The sequence below is a fragment of the Spermophilus citellus genome (genome assembly GCF_964194105.1).
Source record: "Spermophilus citellus genome assembly, chromosome: 1".
NCBI classification, from domain to species: domain Eukaryota; kingdom Metazoa; phylum Chordata; class Mammalia; order Rodentia; family Sciuridae; genus Spermophilus; species Spermophilus citellus.
Window position 1 is genome coordinate 158,212,494 of NC_138182.1, and position 21,889 is coordinate 158,234,382.

Sequence of the window (21,889 nt, forward strand, 5' to 3'; positions counted from 1 at the left end):
TTGGCCTTATGTACACAGCCTTGCCCGGCCGCCGGGGCGCATAGGGATTTTAGCGGACGTGAATGTAAATAAATTATATATATATATTGCTAACCCATGTGCTACCTCTCTTGGGAAAAGCTATCGGGGAGGGTAGATGGCCACAGAGGTATCATACATGGACTATTCTGAGAGTCCCTGGTGGCTGGTCTGGCTTGGAGATGGGCTAGGTCCAGGCCCTGGTCTGGCAAGACTAGGGCTGAGATCCCAGAGTTTCTGTGGATTTCTTCAGACACGGGTCTTCTGAGCAAGGCGACAAGCAACAGCAGTGACCAAAGCTGCACCTTTGCCAGATCCATCCTCTGACTGCAGGAAAGTGACTTTACAGCGAGGGGCCAGTTCCCGTACTGTGGCCGCCACCAGGCTGGAGAAGCTGTGAAGAGAAGGAGCTGAAATGAGCCCGAGGCCAGCCCAGCCCTATAGCCATGCTTCCCTGCCTGGCTCATGCACCCAAACTCACTGGGGATGCAGCTTGTAGAGGGTCCCATCCACCCCCACGGAGATTGTCAATTCCTCCAGGCCACGGTTCTCCCGGATCTTCTCCACCACGGCAGCTACACCTGCCCCACAGAGTTGAGCAGCTCTCCGGGACACAGCCTGGCACACCTCTAGGACCATCAGGGCATCGTCTGAGGTCAGGGGCAGCCCCAGATCCTCCAGGATGGCTCGGACCTGTCGCAGAGCCAGGCTGTCGCTGGGGGACAGAAAGGAATAAAGCGCAGAGGTGGGATCCTGCATTAGCTCCCCCTCTCTCAAGATTTTTCCCACCTCATCCTCCAGAGAGGACCCAACCATCACCAGCAGGCAGCATTCCCCCACAGTGGACAGATAAGACTCCTTTGGGGAGTAGGAAGCCAATGCTGGCCTTGGGTACCTTTCAATCTCAGAGAGAAACTTGGTCTTGAAGATGTCCCTGGTCTGAAGGCACTGGGTCTGCTGGCCTCGGAAGAGAACTCCAAGGCTGGTCAAATGCAAGAGGATGTGGCGGACAATCTCCCCCAGGTACATACCACTGATCATCTTCTCAAATCTGCATGAACATGTGTGTGTCTGCCTGGGGCAGGAGGGCCTGGCAGCTCCTGTCCCCAGAGCCTGCCACTGCCGGCCATCACTGCCCAGGCCCAGCCCGCACCTCTGCTTGCCAGGATTGATGGATGCCTGGTCCACACTCTCATCAAAGCAGGTGCTGAGCATGCCCAGTGAGCCATCATCCCCAAAGGCTCCCCACTCCATGTTGATGCACATTTGGCCTGACTCGTCGGCCATGTCCACCACATTTGGGAGCTCTTCCATGTAGCAGGCATTGGTTCCAGTTCCTGCAGAGAAGCCAGATGGGGTGGAAAACACTTTTTGATGCAGACAAAACCCCTCTGAGCCCTTCCCACACCAAAATGACAAAATTCGTGCTCCCTCCCTACTTCTCCATCTTCCCACATTCAAAACCTGTCCTAGTCCTCTTCCTTCCTTCCTGACATCCACAGTGCAGATCCTGTCTGCATCAAGCACTTGGGGCCTCCACTACCTCCCCTACCAGTACCACGATCAGGGCATCTGTCATGCTGCCCAAAAGGGCCCCTGCAAGGTCCATCAGTCACATTATTCCCCTGGGAGATGTGATGGCCCACTGCCATCAGCTGGTAAGAGGCTAGAGAGCTCCCTAGTCTTGGCTTTCTAGACCTTCAGTCAACTAACTGGTACTGGGCCAGGCCAGGAACATACAGGGAAATCCAACACAAGGAGCCCCACCATCTGGCCATAAGTTGGATAATGAATGGCCATCTCTGATGGACATCTACAGGCCCTAAGTAGAAGTACAAAAGGACGGCATCATAGGAGTCCTGGAACTCAGGGTAGGTCTTGCTGCCTACAAGGTAAAGAAAAGCTACAGAGAGAAATCAATGTCTAAATTGGGCTTTGAAGCCAAGAGGCATGGAGAGGGAAAGGCATTCCAGGCAGGAGGCACAGCCTGGCCAAAGGCATTTCCCCTCTCTCCCTCCATATTTCAACCCTGGGAAGATGGGCTTCTTGCCACCTGGAATTCCTCTATCCAGTAGATTATTCCCATAGCCACATGGATACACCTCTCCTGAGCGCCTGCCGGTGCCAGGCCCTGTGTTCAAGAAGCTCCAGTCCACGGGAAGCTGCTGTGTGTCTTGCACTCTAAGAGACTCTTAAGGAGCTTGGGGAGCCCTCCTTTCCTTCAAGACTTGCAAGTCCCACCTGTCTCAGGGCCTACTTCTTTCTGATCTTGGCCTTGTACCCACCCATGTGTAGAGTTAGAATTAGTTCTCTCTCACCCATGGGCTGTTCTATGCTCAACCCCACAGGATGGTCAATTCTGAAAATGCAGAATTTCCTTCGTTTATATGTGCTTTGATTCCAGCTGGCCTCAGTGTAGGTGCTTAATAAAGACATTGAATCTTAGACTGTCTGAAGGACCCATATAGCTCATGGGTCCCTCCCTCATGCTCCTTGCCAGTTCCAGAATTGAGTATGCAGTACAAGTCAGGCATTGGGCACACTTCCCTCCCCCCCAACCCTGTATTTCATCTTCACTATTATTAGAGGCACTATTATCTGCTTTATACAATAAGGAAACTGAGGGTCTAGTGACTTGCCCAAGGTCAAAAGGTAGAAGTGACAAAACTACTATTTTCACCCAAATCTATATGACTCCAAAGCAGAGATTCATGATAAATGAATCTGCCCATCTGATAAAGATGGGCAAACTGAGGCTTAGAAATATTTAATGACTGTGTCAGTAACTGAGGTGGATGAAATACTCCAACTCCAGACTCCCAGCCCTATACAGTATCCCAGGACCCCACTGGGTCAGACAGGAACAATTCTTCATCCCCAAGGGCCAAGGGAACATCCAACCCAAGGAATCAACAGGAGGCAGCAAATTATCAAGCAGTAGGGGCACAAAAGGGCAGGACCCTCCTCACCGACAATGAGGCCTATCTTGCAACGGGGATCCTCATAGCCACAGGACATCATGGTCCCCACCGTGTCATTGACAATGGCAACAACATTCAGCTCCACTGCCTGCACACAAAAGGATGCTGCTAGTTGCTGGGCAACGCAGTCGTCACGGCAACCAGCACTGGACCCAGAGGTCTCTATTGCAGAGGACCCCCCTCTCAGAAAGCAAGAGACCCTTGCTCCCTTCAAGGCCTCCTGCAGCCCAAAGCACCCTCGGGGCAGCCTCTTACCTGTCTGCGTTTGATGGCTTCCCGCAGCAGATGCACAACATCATGGCCCTCACAGTCTGATGCATTGAAACCCTTAGTCCAGTTTAGAAGGATGCCCTGAGGTGGGACCAAGAGGAGACGGGAAACTGGAGGTCCCTTCACTCTGCCTCCCCAAAGCCAGCATCCCAACAAAAGCTACAATTTCTGCTACAGTTTCCTTGACCACTTTGCCCTATGGTCAAAAGCCTTGACTTCTGCTCCCTCCCAACTCCCCAGGAGGATTTCAGTGTGAAAAAACCTATTAATAGTGATTTGACCTACATCTTTCATTATTAGTTCTAGAACTCACAGACAGCCTGAGGGTCTGGCCATTTTAAGACATTTGCCAGAAGGAATGGCCCTTTATAACGGAGTCAGGACTAAACAGAACTGGTAAAGTGAGTGCTGTAGGTGAGAAAGAGGACAGAGAAAGCTCAGAAGCTCAAATGTCAGTAGATCCCACCTTCTCTGAGAGAAATCAAAAGTCACTCGAAAGGAAGGAATACTCAGAGTTAGGGATGGAACTGTGTCAATGTCAGATTCACTCGTTTGTCCCAGTTATGGGTAAAGGACAAATGGAAAAGCGAGACACTCGGACAGGATGAGGGGGGCAAGACAGACACACTTTTATTGTGAGGAACTGGACTTAGATTAGTGACAGGGAACTGGACTGTACCTGAAGAGGTTTGTTCTTGTTAGCCCCCTCTGAGGGAGGGGCAGGAGGAGTGAATAAGACCAGTGCCATCAGGGGAAAATGACTACTCTGCCCAAAGAAGGAGGCAGGGCTGGGAATTTTTGGAGCAGATTCTATTATTTTGTTTTGTTTTTATGAGATGGGGGTCTCACTATGTTGATCCCTAGGCTAGCCAGGAACTCCTGACTCAAGGGAGCCTCCCATCTCAGACTCTGGAGTAGCTGAATCTGCAGGCACATGCCACCACTCCCTGCTAGTGCAGTGGATTTCAGAAATAGTGAACAACATTTCCCCCCAGTCATATTGCCTTATGTCCCTTTCCCCACTGTACAGCAGTGAGACACCCGTGTGCTCATTGTCTCAAAAACACAAACCAGAGAGTATGAGAGACTAGAGGGAGAAGCAGTTTGAGAGAGACCAAATGATGGGAAATAATAGTTTCCCTGCCCCAGACAAGATGGACCCCCTGTCTGGGGAAGTGGAGGCAGAGGGGAACTCCGACCCAGATTTTTGATGGTTTCCTGAGAAAGGTGTCATATGCCCCCCATCCTGAACTAAACTTGTGTGGTGGGGGGTGGGGGAGAGACAGAAGGGATTTGAGTGACCTGAGAACAGAAGAGGCTTCAATCTTCATTCTCCAAGTAAAGCCTAGGGAAGTATTAAGATTCAAGAGAAGTCTGGGCATGGTGGCACAGGCCTGTAATCCCAGTGGCTTGGGAGGCTGAGGCAGGAGGGTCGCGAGTTCAAAGCCAGCCTCAGCAAAAGCGAGATGCTAAGCAACTCAGTGAGACCTTGTCTCTAAATAAAATACAAAATAGGGCTGGGGATGTGGCTCAGTGGTGAAGTTCCCCTTAGTTCAATCCTCAGTACCACACAAAAAGATTAAAAAAAAAAAAAAGAAAGAAAGAAAGAAATGTATCAAACCATGTTTCTTACATGCCTGGGTTTATACCTGAGTCATACCTGCTTCTCACACCTTGCAAAGAATAATCAAAAGTAGCAAGCATGCTTAGCCTGGAGCCCAGCAGACCAGTCGAGAGATGGCAGCAGATTGTGCTGCTGTCGTACATGTGGAAAGACACACTGCGGTGTGTTCTGAGTGGGGATGCTGGGTCTAGACTTGTGCCTGTTACTCTGCCACCCCCCTCTAGCACCACCCCCACCCTACACACAGCCCTTTCCCTGGCTCATGCACACTCTATGACGGATGTACGGGTAGGAACCCCTTGGCGATCACTTTTCCTGGCCCTCACTCCCTCACCTGGTCCAGGCCAACCTGCTTGCATGGGAAGGAGAAAGTGAAACCCAGGGGAAGGCTCTGTCCACTCATGCCCTGCCTCCGCTGGAAGTCCACGATGCAGTCCACGATGTGGTCAAAGAGCTGCAGGGTGTGGCAGGTCAAGACGTGGGCTCCACCCGTGCCCCCCCAACCCTCTGACAGGGCCTGCTGTGAGTACCTGCTGCCCAGAGCCCTGGGCCACACACTCAGGGATGGAGTAAACCTGGTTGATGATCTGCACACCTCCTTCTGTCAAACGCACCAGGAGGACCCGGAAGTTGGTGCCCCCCAGGTCCAAAGCCAGAAAGTCTCCTCGCTCTGTGGGACAGAGACACTCAGTACCAACACAGTGCTGGCGGCTCCAGCCCCAGCAGACTCTGTGACTCCCAGACCCACACTCAGGCCAGGTCCTCACCGCTGCCATCAGGTGTGGCTCGCACGTAAGTGGGTAGCATACGGAGAGAGGAAGCCTCCCCTCGGAGCCCCTTGGCCATGGCCTCCCGCATCTGCGCTTGCACGGCTTTCAGCTGCTCCAGGTTCAACCGGAAAGGTGCCAGGGTCTCCTCCAGCAGGCGCCGGTGGGCGGCCAAGCGGGCAGCCACAGCTGTCACCATTGCCACACCCCGGCCACCTCCATCCACAGAGGGGATAAAGGAGACATCACATTCCGGGACCAAGAGCATCACTGTCTCCTGCAAAATGCTGTGGAACCTACACAGACATACACCAGGTGCACCCAGCTTGATATCTGAGCCCTTTGCTGAAGCCCTGGGCCCTATAATTTTAAATCAACTCAATCCTAAATCAGTTCTGTGCACCAACAATACATCTAAGTGTCCCCAGTGACCCCCCTCCATGGCACAAGTAAAAAGAAACATTTTTTCTCTTGTTGGCTGTCTCCTGGCCTCCCACAGCCCAGTCTGGCCTTCACTCTGCTTAGGTGCCATTCATATCCACTGGCTTACACATGTGATCCCAGGTGCCCTCTGGGTGTCTATCATAAACACACGCATGTTCAGGCTATGTGTCCATATTCTCACAGTACCTGAGGTGCTGCTCAAACACTTGACCTCCTGTGGCCACAGCAACCTGGAGGGTCTGCTGCTCCCGGCTGTGCTGCAGGCGGGACAGGACTGCAGCCAGGGCCGCCGCACAAAGCTGGGCAGCCCGCGTGCACACGGCCGCGCACACACACTGCACAAGCTCAGCATCTGAAGCCTCCAGGCTCAGGCCCAGGTCCTGCAGGATTGTGTGGACACGGGCTGCCCCAGTGGAGGGGCTGGGGCAGGTAGACAGGATAATTGTTTGGGGCTCAGACAGCCCAGTAGCTCCCCATCCCACAAAATCCCCATGACCACCTCCGGTTTCCCAACCTGAGATTCCCCTTGCCTGAGCTGCCAGCCTCCCCCACTTACTCCTCCATCTCAGCCACATGCTCCAGACGGATGCTGCCTTGGCTCAGCAAAGCAGGAGAGGTACAGCCACCAAAGAGGACGCCACGATGGGCCAACTGGGCCAGCACCAGTCGCACCAGCTCACCCAGGTATAAGCCCCCAATCATCTTTTCAAACCTGCAAGTGGAAAGGGTAGCTGGACAGCCCTGCTGAAGCCCTCAACCTACCTGGCTCCACCTCCAAAAGCCCCCAAAGAGGAGTCACTTTCTATACTGAAACCCCCAACTGGAGGCTCCCAACTGGAGCCTCCCAGAGGACAGAGCATGTTGCCCCCTCTGACTTAGGGTAAGTTCACGGGCCTCCTGGAGGCACAGCAGGATCTAAAGAAGGCAAGGCACACCTGACTCAGCTATTCTGAACCCCCAACATCAGCCATCTATCAGGGCTGATGAGAGTCAGGAATAAAGGAGTGTCCAGGGTTGAAAACTCTGGGTTCTAGAACCTTGAGGCCTTTCTTCTTTGAATCTTGCCAGTATCCCCCAGGGTGCAACTGGGAACCTTCAGAGTAAGAGGGAGGAGTGGTAAGGGCCTGAGTGCAGGGATAGCAGAAGAGGTGGGTCAGAGCAGCGATAAGGCCTAGACCAGGGTCAGGACCCCCTGCTAGGTCACCTTTGGGCACCAGGATTCAGGGACTCCTGATCCAAGGCATGGTCGAAGATGGTCATCACTGGCCCCAGGGCCCCATGATCGTTGAAGGATCCCCATTCAATGCTGACGCAGGTGCGGCCCCGGTCCTCATCCAATACGGCCACGTGCCTCGCCTCCTCCATGTAACATGCATTGGTGCCAGTGTCTGGCAGGGATAGCTCCATCAGGTCCTGCCCGCCAGGCAGCCACACCCACCACCCCTCATCTAAAAAGGTCTGTGGCTCACCTACGATGAGCCCAATCTCACATGGCCGGGTGCCTGGCTCACAGCCCATCATGGTGCCCACTGTGTCGTTCACCACAGCAACCACGTCAATGCTGTAGGCCTGGGCAGTGGACAGGGCAGAGTTGGGACTGGCCTGATAGCCAGAGTGGGATCCCTGGGGCAGGGCTTTGATGGAGACATCCAAAGTCCATGAAATGCAAGTGTTTGCATTCCCAAACACAACATCCAGGGCCCCTATAAAAGGTTTTCCTCCCATCCCATCTTCAGCTCCTCCCTTCCCCAAATCAGGCCTCAAGGTCATGGGTTCCCACCTTCAGTCATCACATCCAGAGCTCCTCAAGATGATGGTCTCAAGACTGAGCCCTTCTTAGGGTTGCTCTCCTCACCTGCATCCTGGCCTAGCTCCCCAGGCCCTAGTTACTGCTTGCTCTAACACTTTGGCCTGTGCCCACCTTTGAACTAGATCCTCCTCCCCAGCCTCACCATAAACACCAGGCAAATTTTTCCTTCAAATGCCTGCTCCCTCCACAGTCAGAACACAGAGACAATCTTATTAGAATGTGACACGGGTAGACTGTAAGAACCTTGAGGACATAATCACAGTTTTCATTTTTTGTCCAGTACCACCACCAGGGCCCTGAACATTTCTTTAGCCCAAGTTACCTTGCCTATACAATGAGAATGGTGGCAACCAGGGTTAAACCAGATAAAAGCAGTGAGCAGGAAAGAAAGGCAGGACCTTTCTGAAGCACAGGCACAGCCCATAGATGCAAGCCCAGGCCAGCCATCCCATCACCTCTACTTCCACTCACCCCCTGCCTCTGAATGGCATCTCTCAGCAACTGGACCACATCCTGGCCTTCCACACCACTGCACCTAAAACCTTTGGTCCAGGAAATGAGGGTGCTCTGGGAGGCAGAGAAGTGGAATCAATCCTCTAGTGGCTTTCATGATGCTGCAGCCCCTCTCCACACACTATTCCCAGGCCTGCTCCACCTCACCTTGTCCAGGCCTGTTTGGTGGCAAGGGAAGGAGAAGCTGAACCCAAGCTGCAGGCCCCGATTTCCCACGGGGTGTGCATCCAGGAACTCAGACAAGCAGCAGGCGGCAAAGTCAAAGAGCTGTGAGACAAGGAGTCAGGGCACTTAGCTCTGCCCACCTGAGCCCCAGCCACCCAACCCGGCCCAGGTCCTAAAGGCTGGCATTGATACTCACTTGCTGGCCAGTGCCCAGTACCACCTCTTCAGGAATCATGAACTCCTGGCTCCTGGGCTCCACCCTATGCCCCTCGATGCCCGTCAGAGTCACCCACAAGACTCGCAGTGAGGCCCCTGTGGCCCCTAGCTCCAGCACCAGAAAGTCTCCTTGTTCTAGGGGGCAAGCAGGTCATAGAAAGCCATGCAGCCAGCAAGATCGGTGCCCTCTGCCTCCCAGAAAAATTCCCAAGGCCTGCAAAATCTGGATAAAGGGACCTTAGAGATGGAACACAGGGATAAGATCAGTATTCTCTTCCAAGCCTGGTCACTCATGTTAGTCTAATGCCACCCACCAGTGCCATGTGGGGTAGACCCCACATATGTGGGCAGCATCCGGACAGCAGGAGCAGGGCTGGCCTGTCCCTTCAATGCCTGCTCCATGGAATCCAGGAGGCTGGCTTGGATCTGCTGCAGCTGTGTCTTTGTCACCTTGAATTGCTGTAGACATTCCTGTACCTGGGGAGAAACAAGCCAACATCTGGAAGGAAACCCTGTTGCACTGGCCAGATTCTCCAACAGGAGCAGAGGCCTGCCTTGCTCATCTCGCACGTGTCTTTCAGTCCTTCAGCTTCCCAAGGGGCTGGCTTGGACCCTGTCCCCAAACCCCTCTGAACCTTGTTGGTCTAGCACCTGCCCATCCTACTCCTTGCCTCTTCATACACTGACTCTTATGGCCTACACCCAGCTCCTGTGTCCTCAGAAAATTCTGCTTAGGAGAGAGAAACCACCCACCTTCTCCTGCTCCATGTCCTGGTGGTTTCCTCTCAGCTCCAACATCCTCTTCCCTGCCTGTCTACTCATTTGGATGCAGGGTTTGGAAAGACCTCCCTCTTGTCACGATGACTGATTGCCCTCTGGCCCCCCAGTATCCAAAGCAAAAGCCTCTCAGTGAGTTGTTGAGATGAACAAATGTGTGAACAAATATCAAGTGTTTGCCTTTCCTAACCCATTCTCATACTCTAGAGCCAGAACAAGCTCAGCACAGGAGAGTTTGGAGACCACAGGAGATGGTCTTCCCTTCATCAGTAATCCTTCCCAACATATCAACCAAGGCCAACACTACTCTAAGCACCATACACCACATAACTAACCAAGTCCTGCTCTTGTAGAGCTCTGATTCCAGAATGAGAGACAGAAAATAAGTAAATAATAATATGATTGTGGTAGTTTAATAGTTTAGTGGCTATTAAGGGGGAGGGGAGCAGGATTGGAAGATCGAGAATGACTGGGGAGGAAAAGATCTCTTTAGATATGAATCCAGGAAGGCCTCCTTGAGGAGGAAACCTAAATGAAGGTTAGAACAAGCCATATGAAGATCTGAAGGATGAGCACAAATGGGCTTTCTCTAGAGTAAGTGATGGATTTGGGGGAAGACCAGGAGTGGATTGGAGCCTGAAAGGAGGGCTGAGCAGGCAGGGGAAGGCAGAGGATGTGACACCCCAGGTTCCCACTCCTCCAAAAAGAAGAGCCCCAGGAGCCCTAGCTGTGTGTGCAAAAACCTCTGCTGGATTAATTTCTTGAGACTGGGAAACAGAGTTCATGAGGAAGAAAATATCCTAACTGGAGGGCTCCATGACATTGGTATGTGGCAGCTGACAGCAACCACACATGCTTGGAAAGTTTACTCCTATGTTACAAATGAGGAAACTGAGGCTCAGAGAGGGCAAGTCATCTGCCTAGCCAGAGAAGGATATGAAGGAGCAGGGTGGATTGTGAACCCAGGTCACATGGACTATAGAGATGTTTCTATATCAATGTGAAAACTTGTAAAGACTAGCAACCACCCCTGAAAAGAATTTAAGGCAGGAAGAATACCCCAAACAAAAGAAAACTTAATCAGAGTCCTTGCCCTGCCCCTTTTCAGCCATGTAATCCTGGGAAAGGCACACTCATTGTGAGCCTCAGTCAACTCTTAGGAGAAACAGAAAATACAATATTCCTAAGTCCCCTGGTGTGGAGGACTATGTCTGTTCATGGCTCTCAGGGCCATGCCAAACAGGCTCTTGGGATTTGTTGATTGAATGGTTGTGACATGAGATAAATGGGAACAATGTTTGTGAAAGTGTAAAGTGCCATTCAAATGGGAGAGGAGACAACTGGAGTCAATGGCTTGGGCAGATTTATTTTTCTGCCTTTTCCTCCTGGGTACAATAAGGTTCAAGTGGAGAGACTAGGAGATGACCAAAGCCACAAGAAAGAACTTCTCTGGCACTCTGGTGGGGTGCACACCAGCCTAGAGAAACTTCTGGAGCCTCCCCTCCTATCCTATCCTTGGTTAGGAAGCAAGGAGCAAAGCATTAGATAGCCTGCGAAGTCCGTATGGCTTCCATGCTGGCTCCTTTAATTAACTCGCGTGTTAGTGAGAAGCCATCACCTCACTTCTCTGAGCAAGTTACCTCCTCTATCAGGCAAGAACAAGAATAGTGCCCGCTTCTCAAAGAATGCTGTGAGGACAAGATTACAGATGGGCAGCAATAGAGCAGTGTCCAACACAAAAGAAATGCCTGGGGAATGTGGGTTCCCTTTCTTCAGAGCATGAGGTACAGCTAGCCTAGAGGGTCTGAATCTAGACCTTCTCTAGTTACAAAAAAAGACTCTGGGGAAGGGTCTGGGAAGGGTCTGAGACAAGTAATTAACTTTTTCTCAACCTAAGGCTGTGGGCAGGGAGTCCAGGGTGAGACCTGGGTGCTGAGTAGGAGTCCAAAGCCACAGGACACTGGGTGTCCCTGTGAAGTTCCCCAAAGCCAAAGGGAATTACAGGTGCAGAGGCAGAGGGCAGATGTGGGATATGCATAGGAGGGAGGGGTGAGAAGGGAGTCCATAGCAGGCCCTAAAACAAGCCCTAGAGAGCAGTCATTGCTCATTCCTGCGACCCAGCTATGGGTTGGACACAGAGGAAATGTTTACAGCAGAGTCTAGGGTAAAAGTTGGACAAGAGAGGAGGGGGAACATGAAATGCAGTGAGGGGTGATGTCTTCACAGTTGGACAAGAAGCCTAGTGAGTAGATCTTAGAAGGAGTCAGAAAACTTCAGAAACATGGGTGCCTCCGCTGCGCAGGTCCTTTATCTCCATGAGCTCATTTAACCATTCAGGAAGTGGAGAAATTCAGCTTTATTCTCCTTCATTTTACTGATGAGGAAACAAACCAAGATATATGAAACGATTTACATAAGTGTTTCCGGCTCAAGGGTGTGGTAGGCAAGAGCTTATGAGTCTTGGTCAGATGGTGGGGAAAAAAAAGAGAAATTCACTTCTGAACAAACCTCGGCCATACGGACTATGCCACATAATAACTTCCACGTTCAGTTCAGCACTACAATCAACCCTGGGTGCGAGGAGAGAGACATGTGCAGGTGTGACTGGAGGAGTGGAAAGGGCTCAAGAATACAGCAATTTACAAGAAACTCCTGGGAGGGCCCATTTTGGATGTATGGACTCACTTGGGGTAGGGACGGTACCCATGTGGAAAGGTGGCAAAAGCAATACTTCTGGAGCTGACACACCTCAGCTCAAGCTCCTGTCAGGCCTTAAACTCGAGTCATTTCACCTCTCTAAGCCTGTGAGCTAATCTTGCAGTTATTTGGAGCCTCAAAAGAAAGAGGTACTGGGTTGGAGAAAACAGCTTGGTAAACTGGAAAGAGGTCACACAGGTGTGATTTCCAGTCTTCCTGCTCTTCACATCCTTGGAATAAGCATGAAACAGGCCCCCAGCACTGAACTTACCAGCTCTGAGCTGTCTGAGGGCAGGGGTAACCCCTCCTGGGGACAGCCCAGGGCTCTTTCCCCAGGCTGCAACCCAGCAGGCCCAATGGAGTCCATGTGATTCCACAATGGGAGTGGGTCACCTACAGGAGAAAAGGGATAGCCAGGGTCAACCACATAATCTTTAGGCCCTAGGAGGCTGTAACTCAGACCTTCAACTCCCTTCCTTCTGAAAGGGACCAAGGAGGAGATTGTGGGCAGAATTCAGAAACTCTGATTATCAAAGATCCTCTAGCAATTAACCAGAAGGCAGTTATTTTCCAGAAGCATGTGTTAACAAGAGAGATTGGGAAGCTGATTTCATGTTCAATTGTCATTTGTTTATTCTGTCATTCATTTATATCTGGCGGCCTTCTGTGCAGGATGCTGGGGTGTAGATGAAGTAGATGCAGGCCCTATCCTCAGAGAACTCACAGCCTTACCAACAATCACAGCAGGGCTGGCACAGACTGTGGTATAGATGGACACATGTACTTAATGGTTGAACATGCTTCTATGATTGGAAGGTCAGGGATGTGCTAGAGGTCAAACGGTGTGAGAGACCAAAGATCTGCCAAAGAAGCAGCCAGGCTGGACTGTGGATAGCCTTCAAGCCAGTCTAGGACGTGTAGATTTCATCTTGAAGGTGACAAGGAGACACAGAAAAGGGTCTGTACTTTGGAAACTGAATCTGTGCTTTAGAAAGCAGCTCCCCTGATGGTATGACTTTGGACAAGTCATTTATGACTTAGAATTTTGGCTGCATCATCTGTAAAGCAATAATATTTACCCTTGCAAGGCTGTTATGAACACAAAATGGAATAAAACCTGGGGAAATGCTTTGTGAAATGTAGGGTTACAGAATTGAGAAAACCCTGGACTGAGAGCCCAGGACCTGACTCTCCATGAGGACATGGCACTAGGTGTCCTAACATCAAGGCCACATTTTCTTTTTCTGTGAAATGGGGACTAACATGGAACCAAAATGTCAAAAGTGCTATGTGGGGAAAATGAGACAATGAGAGCAGAAGATCCTTGCTTGGAGTGCACATCCAGATTTATTTAACCAAATCTGAAACCCTATGAGCCTCAATTTCCTCTTTGATACCATGGGAAAAAAACTATGTTCTTCTGAGGATTAAAGGAGTTCACGTACCAGTGATTCAGGTACCCTTCAGGGTGGAGGAGAGGAGAAGCAGTGGAGGATCCAAGAGGGCCACAAGGCTTCTGTCCACTGAGCACTCTACCTCGCAACAGCAAAACTTCTGGAAACATAGTACCTTCCCACTACTGCAACTCCTTCTTAACTTCAAGCCCCATACTCCTATGAATTTGCCCTCTATGTGGTTAACTAAAACCTAATTTGACAAACCCAAACCCCTTCCCTCAGTGCATTTGCTGCTGTGTTCTCCCCTTCTTTGGCTCTAGCAGCCAGTCTCTCCTGGGTCTGCCTTTAAACAGTGGGGTTCCCAAGCCTCTGATCATGCATGCCTTTCTTCACAATCCCTCATTATCTCACTCATCCCCAAAGTTGAATAAAACCTATGCAGGGATCCCAAAATCCCTGACCTGAGCCCAATCCTATATGCCAGTGGTCTGTTAGATCTCACTACCTGGGTGCTGGAGAGACTCTTTAAGCTCAAAAACCAAAACTAATTTGTTTTCCTACTTTTCACCACTGAACTCCTGTCCTCCCCCTTAGCTGGAAGCATCAAGAGGTTTGCTCATCTACACAAACCATTTGGGTTGCTGGTATGCATGCCTTGCCACCTGTATGTGCTTGATCTTGGGCTCTGGAAAAAGAGCTCTTCCAGTGTCCTCTCCTCCCTACCCCCACAACCACTGTCTGATTGTTCTAACAGCCTCTTAAGTAATACTTCTGCTTCTAGTCTACTCATCTTCTTGCCCAACTTGCAGCACATCACCAGCAACTGTGCTAAAATAGATTTTATCTTGTCATTTAAGGGAAGTTCTGTCTCCCTTAGAAAAGAAAGCAAATATTCACACTATGATGGCTTCCACTGCAGTAGGGAAAGTCCAGAATTCTTTATGGTGGCATTGCGAGCCTTTCACAAACCCTCAACCTAAATTTCCTCTTGCTTATTCTGCTCCAAAAACCAGCCACATGGACTACAAGCTCCCTAACTCTTGCTTGACAGGCTTTGTTCAAATTGTTTCCCAAGTTTGGAGAGTTAAACCCTGCAATATCTGAGTCTGCATCTTCAATGCTAGCACATGTTTGGGCATAGGATGTGCTAACACAACTTTATAAAATTGGAAGCAGAGGAAGAGGTTTTTATTTGGTGAACCAGAAGTCAGTTTCTGACAAATCTCCCCCAAATCACATGTACCTATATTCAGTTTCCAAATCTCTCAAATGGGACTATACCATGTTCATTCTATAAATGTTATAATGTGTTTTAACAATAAAATGAGGTAACTGTGGCAATTAATTACCTTTGGAAAGGGTTGAAGGCTACACAACATTCTCAGTTAAAGGCCCATCTAGCTCAATCATTCACTCACTCATTCAACATTTATTCATCATATGCCAAACTATGAAATTTCCCCCCTTAACTCTAGTATTAAACTCTATCTCCTATGGGGAAGGACAAGTCTCCTTCAATACTGTACCCCAGAACCCAGCCCAGGGTCTGCAAATTTGAACCAAGGGCTTCTTGGCTTCCCTTAACTGAATCAGCTACATTGAGAGACCATTCCTTCTAAAAGGTAACTCAACTGAGGGTGGGAGTGGCCCTCACCATTGAGACCAGTGGCTTAGCCTTTTGAGCTTCTACTTCCCTCTTGGTGTGGGCCAAGCAGAAGGGATGAGGATAATAGGGCTGGGAAGCAGCAAGCCAGAATCACAGGAAGCACTCACCTGGGAGATACAGCAGTTGATTACCCTCCTCAGGGCTAAGCTCTTTTCTCAATGTGAGGCACACAGTGACCTGGTCTGTGTTCAAAAGTGAAACTCAGGGTGACCCAAGTTATAATGTCCCCAAGCCCCGCCCTTTCCCTCAGCTACTGCTTACCAGACATCCACTAATTCAGAAAGGTCAACTTCCTTCCCAGTTTGCTCTAAGAGGAACCCAGGGTAGCTAGGGCTATGGTGCAAAGTAAAGTAAGATGACCACAGGATGCTGGAACTGTGAATGGACTCAAGGATCCTGTGACATCCCTACTGCAATGCTAGGAATTCTGCTCCTTTTATAAACACTTCGGAGTTTTGAGGTGGTAGCTCATCCCTGGAAAGGAGTGGGAGCTTAGCCTGGGAAATATGCAGTGTAATAAACAGCTTTAAAAAATGTGGTAAGAGGCAATGTAGAAACACAAGAGGAAGGGACTGACAGTGAATGAGTGCTGGGCAGGCTGTGGAAGCCAAGTCTTGAAGAAAGAACAGTGTGCTGGCAGAGGGGGTCCTTTCACAAAGAGGAGCGCATACCTGCAATCACGGGTCACATATATACAGGTGCCTTCATGGAACTATGTGCAGCTCCCAGGGCCTACAGGGGATATACGGTGGGAGAAGAGATGACAGCCAGCCTGAGGAATCTAGCCTTTGTCTTAAATGGGGAGAGTAGGCTCACACCATGCGTCTTTTTACTGGAAGGAGAAGCAAAGTCTAAGGCTTCTAAGGCTGCTGGCCACCAAGCTGTTTTTCCGTTGAACTAGTCCTGAATGCACAGAACCCTGGGGCACCACTGTAGGAGACTAAGCACACTGCAACAATCTGTGTTTCAGGAAAATTGGTGGACACTTTACCACTACCTCATCAGCAGTTCCCTACCGTATAGGACAAGGCTTCCACATGACACTAGATGAACACCAGGGACAGTGACTTTTCTATCAGCTTTTACACAATTAGGTCTGGAAGCATGGCAGACATCAGCCCTGCTGTAGTACACTGTGTACCAACCAGGCTCTGAAAGGCAATGGAAGTGGAGGATGCACTGGGGAAGGCAGAGTGGCTGTCACCCACAAAAACAGCATTCTCCCTAGCCTGAGCTTCCCATTTCTCAACTTAGTTTAGTTGAATGCAAAAAGCTCTAGCTGTGATTTATGCTGACAACAGCATTTGTACCTTTCCCCCTGCTGTATTGGGAGATTAAACCCAGGGCCTAACATTTGCACTCTTGAGCCAGGGTAAGGACACACATGACAAGCATTACCAGAACTCCTGCCAGTGTTTCTTAAAGTGCCGTGCCCGTTTCACCAGGCAGTGGGTGTCCTGATCTCTAGTTGTAGTGCCAAGGAAAGTCTTTGGGTCAGTCAGTAGAGGGATGCTGTGAGCAGCTGGGACAGCCCTGGCAGTAGCAGAGGCAAGGCAGATGCAATACTCGGGCAGATACCAGATGGTCACTGACCAGCAAGAAGGAGAAATCCAGACAAGCTGCCCTCATAGTCCCTTAGTGTAATCTTAACCACCAAGAAGTAACTGCGGAACAGGGATAGAGTACAGCTGCTGGGCTGAGAGGCTAGGCACCCCCTGCTCTGAGCCTACTGCCCTCCACCCTCAGTGCCTGCAGCCAGGGACACAGGCCCTCATAGGCTCCCCAGCATGGATGCCCTTTATACTCTGAATGTACCTTGCAACTCTCCCACAGGCATCAAGCTACTTCTTTTGTGCCTTTATTCATGCCGATTTGTCCAGAATGACACCCCCTTTGGACTCTCACACCTTTTCACCTAATTTCCCCTCATCTGTTAAACTGCAGTTCAGTCAGCAATGGTGGGAAGTTCTTCCTTGACAGGCTCCTCCTGGCCCTAACCCCAGCTGGGAGCCTGCCCACCCATTCCCTATTATCTTGATTCTGCTAATTTCTTTGCATTTACAAGTTTATTAAAATCATCTATATATGTGTTCATTTTACCCACTGCACTATGGGCTCCCAGGTAATTTTCCTTATTTACCTTTGGAGCCTCAAGTTCTGGTTCTAGACCTTATACAGAATAGCTATCAGCTAATTTTTATTAAACAGGAGGGCCCTCCCATAACCTCAACAGTCCAGGGCTTTTAGAATGGAAAGGAAATAAACAGCCACTTCCTGCCTTGCTGGTGCATATGGCACTTTCCACTTGGGTGTCCACATTTTCCCATCTACCAACCCTCCCGTCCGTTTTCTACCTCCCTTCTCCACCAAAGCTGCCCTGCCCCACAGGTGAGAATGAGCCCACCAAGCCTGAAATTTCCATGGAGTCATCGGCTGTGTGAGTCAAGTGGGAGGTCAGACATAGTACAGTACAGGCAGTGTAAGTTCTGGTGTCAAAACAGACCTGTGTTAAAATCCCATCCCATTTACCAGCTGTGTGATAAAAACTCTTTACTTTTCTGAAATTGTTTTTCATGTATAAAACGGGAGACTAATTTCTCCATAGGATTTGCTTTAGGTTGAGTCCCCCCCAGAAGTGGATGTAACTTGAGGGCAAAAAATTTATTTGGGAAGACCCAGAGCAGGGCCAGGACTAGGGTGATGCAAGTGAAATGCCTAGGATGCAGAAATGTAACAAGACCCTCTCAAGTTCTAACCCTGTATTTACATGAAACTGTTACCTAGTCTTGGTCCTGACAGGAGAGTTGGAAGCAAGGTAGCAAGGGAAAGATGCCAACAGAGAAGGGTACATAATTAAGTCGTTGCTGGGAGCTACTGACACTCAATTCAACAGAAAGAAGAATAGAATACACCTTATTCCACCTGAGGGGTAAAGAAGATGGGGTATTTATCATTCAACTTTCATTTTCACTGGCTGAGAGCTACCCCAGGGCACTGCTCCCCTGGAACTTCTAGCACGTACCAACATAAGCCAAAAGAAGTCCTCAGGCAGGGCATCATAGGTACTTCCAAAAGGGCCCTGTGGGAATGCAGTAGAAGGGTGAATGCCCAAGGGAAGTGGGCCAGGCACAACATCTTTTGGAGGGCTGTTGTAAGGATGAAATAACACAGCTACAATGCCTGACACAGAGCAATCTCTGTCTTTCTCCCAATTTATGGCAATAGCTTGTGAAGCTCATGAAGCTTCCCAGCTTTCCATGAGTTGGCAACACCAGCATTACAGCCACTTCCTGTCTTTCAGAAGAACCACCCAGGGTCCCCAGGAGAGCTCCAAATGTACAGGAACCAAGTTTTCTGTGGCAGGCTGGTGGTTGATGGGGCTATAGTAGATCCTCTGAGTGAGTGCTCAGTCCTCAGAAATATCTCCTCTTGCATCTGCACTCCACCTCTCTCTGGTCCTTCCACCCCTCACTGCAACACCACTTATGACACACAAGACTTATGTCAAATTAGTAACAACTGCTGCCACTAACTCCCCATCTTCTATGTGACAGACATTGTGGTACAACTTTTATATACATTATATTAATCCTTAGAAATCTGTAAGCATAATTTTTCTTATTTTGTGGGCAAAGAAAACTAAGTACAGAGAGTCTGGGTAACTTGTATCAGAAACAGAGCGCAGACTTGGTTTGGTTTGACACACTTTCTACTTTGTCTCTTGTACCTTTTTCACTAATCCTCCCCCTGTAAGACCATAGCACAGGGAAGGAAAAAAAAAAAAAAAAAAGCAGCAGCCCTTATTGAAGATAGCTGAGGGAGGTGAGGGAGGTGTGTTTGGGGTGGGGGACAGTGATTGTTCTTCCCTTCATTCTCCATTAACTAATAAATAAGCCTTTGGTTCCTGGTCTGGCTGATCCATACCCTCGTGCCACTGAACCAAGTTCTATGGCAACTGTTCAAATTTAAGTTAAATAATTTACCTTTGAGAAACAGCTCTTTCCCTTTTCTTCAGGTCCCCTGTTTATAGAGCTCTACCTCCAATAAAGTGCCATTTAATGAGAAAGATGATGAACAAGGGTTAAGCAGTTGGGACTTAACTGATAAACTACTTTTCCTTAGAAGGAAAATAATCAATACTAGAGTCAAAATAAAGCATTCTTTAGAACTGAAGAGTAGCAGCACCACAGTTTTACTGACATGAACAAAGAGTGGCTTTATTTGTTCCTCTGAGCCTTTGTTTCCTCATCTGAAAATGGGTTATAATACCTATTTCACAGGGTTGCTATGAGGATTAAATGTAATGAAGGTACATTCATTACCTGGTCTATGGTAACTGCTCAAAAAAAAAAAATAGCTATTACATACGTGATATAGCTGCAATGTCAGTGCCATCCAACAAGACATCATCTATGGATGGCAGTGAGCAGCCTGCCTTCTAACTGAAGGAGCTCGTGTGCAAATGTCCCTAGAGCAGGATACAGTGTCTTAACGTCTGTGCTGATTCTTACATTCTAGCTACCTTCCCCAGGCTAACTAATTTTAATTAAAATAAAGGAAATGGTAACTTGGGATACAATAAATCAGTTAGAAGAGTCTGCATTGTGTGCCCATTTATCATGACCCAAGATCTCTTCCTGGTCAACGGCTACCTCCTACAATCTCTCAAGCAATCTTCAAAGCAGCTGGGGCCAAAGCTAGCTTTCTTAAGATACCTGTTTGTTCATCTCCCTCAGGTAGCTACCTCTGCCATTTCACAACCTCTCATTTTGGAGTCTGCTTATACACTGAGGACAGACCATATTTTGTTCTGCAGTGGAAGCTCCCAGGCAAAGTGATGGAAGAATATGCACTACCCCAGTAATGTTAGTGGAATAACAGTCACTATTGCTGCTATGACCTTTGACAGGAAGAAAAACCAATATTATTTTGAACATATGACTATGCCTGGCATCTCTACTGGTTAATCTATTTTGAAAAAATAATCACATAGGAACTAATACCAGACTGCATACCTAAAAAATCCTAGGGAAAATGGCAGGGCACTTCTCTCAAATATTCTATGCTCTTAAGAATTTTTTTTTTGCAGGGCGGCTGGGGTCGGGGGTACTGGGGATTAAACTCAGGGGCACTTAACCATTGAGCCATATCCCCAACCCTTTTTATTTTATTTTTTTAAAAATTTTGAGACAGGGTCTTGCTAAGTTGCTTAGGGCCTCACTAAGTTGCTGAGGCTGGCTTTGAACTTATAATCCTCCTGCCTCAGGCTCCCAAGCCTTTTGGATTACAGGCATGCACCACCATGCCCAGTTTTTGGCTGAGAATTATTAACTGGGGGAGGACAAGAAGAAGCGGCAGGTCACTGAATCAAAGGGAAAGCAGAATAACTCTGGTGTCAGAAACAATAATGGTAGTAACCACACAGTATTCAGAACTGTTCTATAAGTGATTGTAAGTGGGATGTCAAAGATTACTAATTAAATCCATTCAGAAACACATAATTTATGACAACTACCTCCACAATTAAAATATCCTCACCCAAACCCCCCCAAAAAGGAAACTCTTCTCTATTGAAATAAGATTTCATACATAGATAAATATATTTAAACTTTCTTTTAACTATAAGTAAATTCAAACAGACTGTTATAAAACAGAATACTTTACACAGCTGTTTGTATAGATCATAGAAAACAAAAAACCAAGATGTTGAGTGAGTGGGTGCTGGTGGTGAAAACTGCAGGGTCGAAATTTGCTAAACAATGAAATGGGGGCTACTATGGCTTAATGAACATGGCCCACCCTGATTACTAATGGTCTGTCAACCTTTGAACTCTAGAAATTCAAGATTTTCTCCTTCTTCCTCTGCCTGCTTTGGTCCGTGTCCGGCTAGCTGGTCGGACAGTAAGTTGCTTTTTGAAGTCCACTAAGCAATCTGTGGCTTCTGAAATGGAAACAAAAGACTTGATAGGAGATTCATTTAATCCAAGCTGTGTGAGGGAACTCTGCATCTCTCTGCTGCAGCCTGCCTCTTCCTCACCTGGTGAGGGCAACCTAGAAGGAAGGGGAAATTTTAAGTTCAATATACACCTACTGGACCCCAAATATGTGCTATGCACTATATGAGGGGCTTTTACATATAATAGTAGTACACATAATCTTTGTAACAATCCAACTAGTTAAGTACTATCATTGTACAGATAAGGAACCAGGTGAATCACATAACCTAAAAGCATTGAAAGAATGAGGATTCAGACTCAAATTCCCAAGCTGCCTGAAATCTAGGTCCAAAGGATCAGGGTTGGATGGGGATAGAGAAGTCAGGTGAGTAGGACCATAGCTTCTGCTCTATTTGTTTTAATACCATAAGTGAAAGAAGCTATCCATGCCATTCTTAGCTCAGATGTATAGTTATTATAGACTTGAGAGAGAGAGACAAAGACAGAGACAGAGGCATCATACTACTTCCACAGTGATTTATATTTTCAACAGTTTGACTATCACACTCACACAAAATCCAGGACCAGGCCTATACTTTTCAGAACTG

At 48.6% G+C, this 21,889-nt stretch overlaps 2 protein-coding genes across 4 annotated transcripts in view; both read right to left on the minus strand.

Moving 5' to 3' along the window:
• Positions 1 to 63: 63 nt before the first annotated feature.
• On the minus strand, positions 64 to 15,769 carry HK3 (hexokinase 3). The gene is made up of 19 exons (XM_081302219.1): positions 15,453 to 15,769; positions 12,554 to 12,675; positions 9,123 to 9,285; positions 8,789 to 8,943; positions 8,575 to 8,694; positions 8,386 to 8,481; positions 7,574 to 7,673; positions 7,309 to 7,492; positions 6,661 to 6,816; positions 6,291 to 6,524; positions 5,661 to 5,956; positions 5,424 to 5,563; positions 5,228 to 5,347; positions 3,255 to 3,350; positions 2,988 to 3,087; positions 1,172 to 1,355; positions 914 to 1,069; positions 500 to 733; positions 64 to 412 (listed from the first exon to the last, which is right to left on the minus strand). The coding sequence occupies exons 2-19, from the start codon at positions 12,647 to 12,649 to the stop codon at positions 268 to 270; spliced, it is 2,775 nt and encodes a 924-aa protein (XP_081158345.1). The 5' UTR covers positions 12,650 to 12,675; positions 15,453 to 15,769; the 3' UTR covers positions 64 to 267.
• A 4,495-nt stretch (positions 15,770 to 20,264) lies between these two features.
• The window catches only part of UIMC1 (ubiquitin interaction motif containing 1), a 123,942-nt gene continuing 122,317 nt past the window's right edge, over positions 20,265 to 21,889 (minus strand). The window contains exon 14 of one of the 3 annotated variants that reach the window (XM_081307268.1): positions 20,265 to 21,396. In XM_081307268.1, coding sequence (XP_081163394.1) covers positions 21,186 to 21,396 — 211 coding nt within the window. In that variant the 3' untranslated portion in view covers positions 20,265 to 21,185. The remainder of the gene's footprint in view (positions 21,397 to 21,889) is intronic. The other 2 variants (XM_081307266.1, XM_081307267.1) reach the window with 2 other exon arrangements.

Coding starts and splice junctions, on each gene's coding strand:
- HK3 (XM_081302219.1), bottom strand. CDS start 12,649: ATGGACTCCATTGGGCCTGCTGGGTTGCAGCCTGGGGAAAGAGCCCTG. Junction 8,482..8,574: donor ACCAAACAGGCCTGGACAAG/GTGAGGTGGAGC, acceptor TCTGCCTCCCAG/AGCACCCTCATTTCCTGGAC. Junction 3,088..3,254: donor AAGCCATCAAACGCAGACAG/GTAAGAGGCTGC, acceptor TTTTGTGTGCAG/GCAGTGGAGCTGAATGTTGT.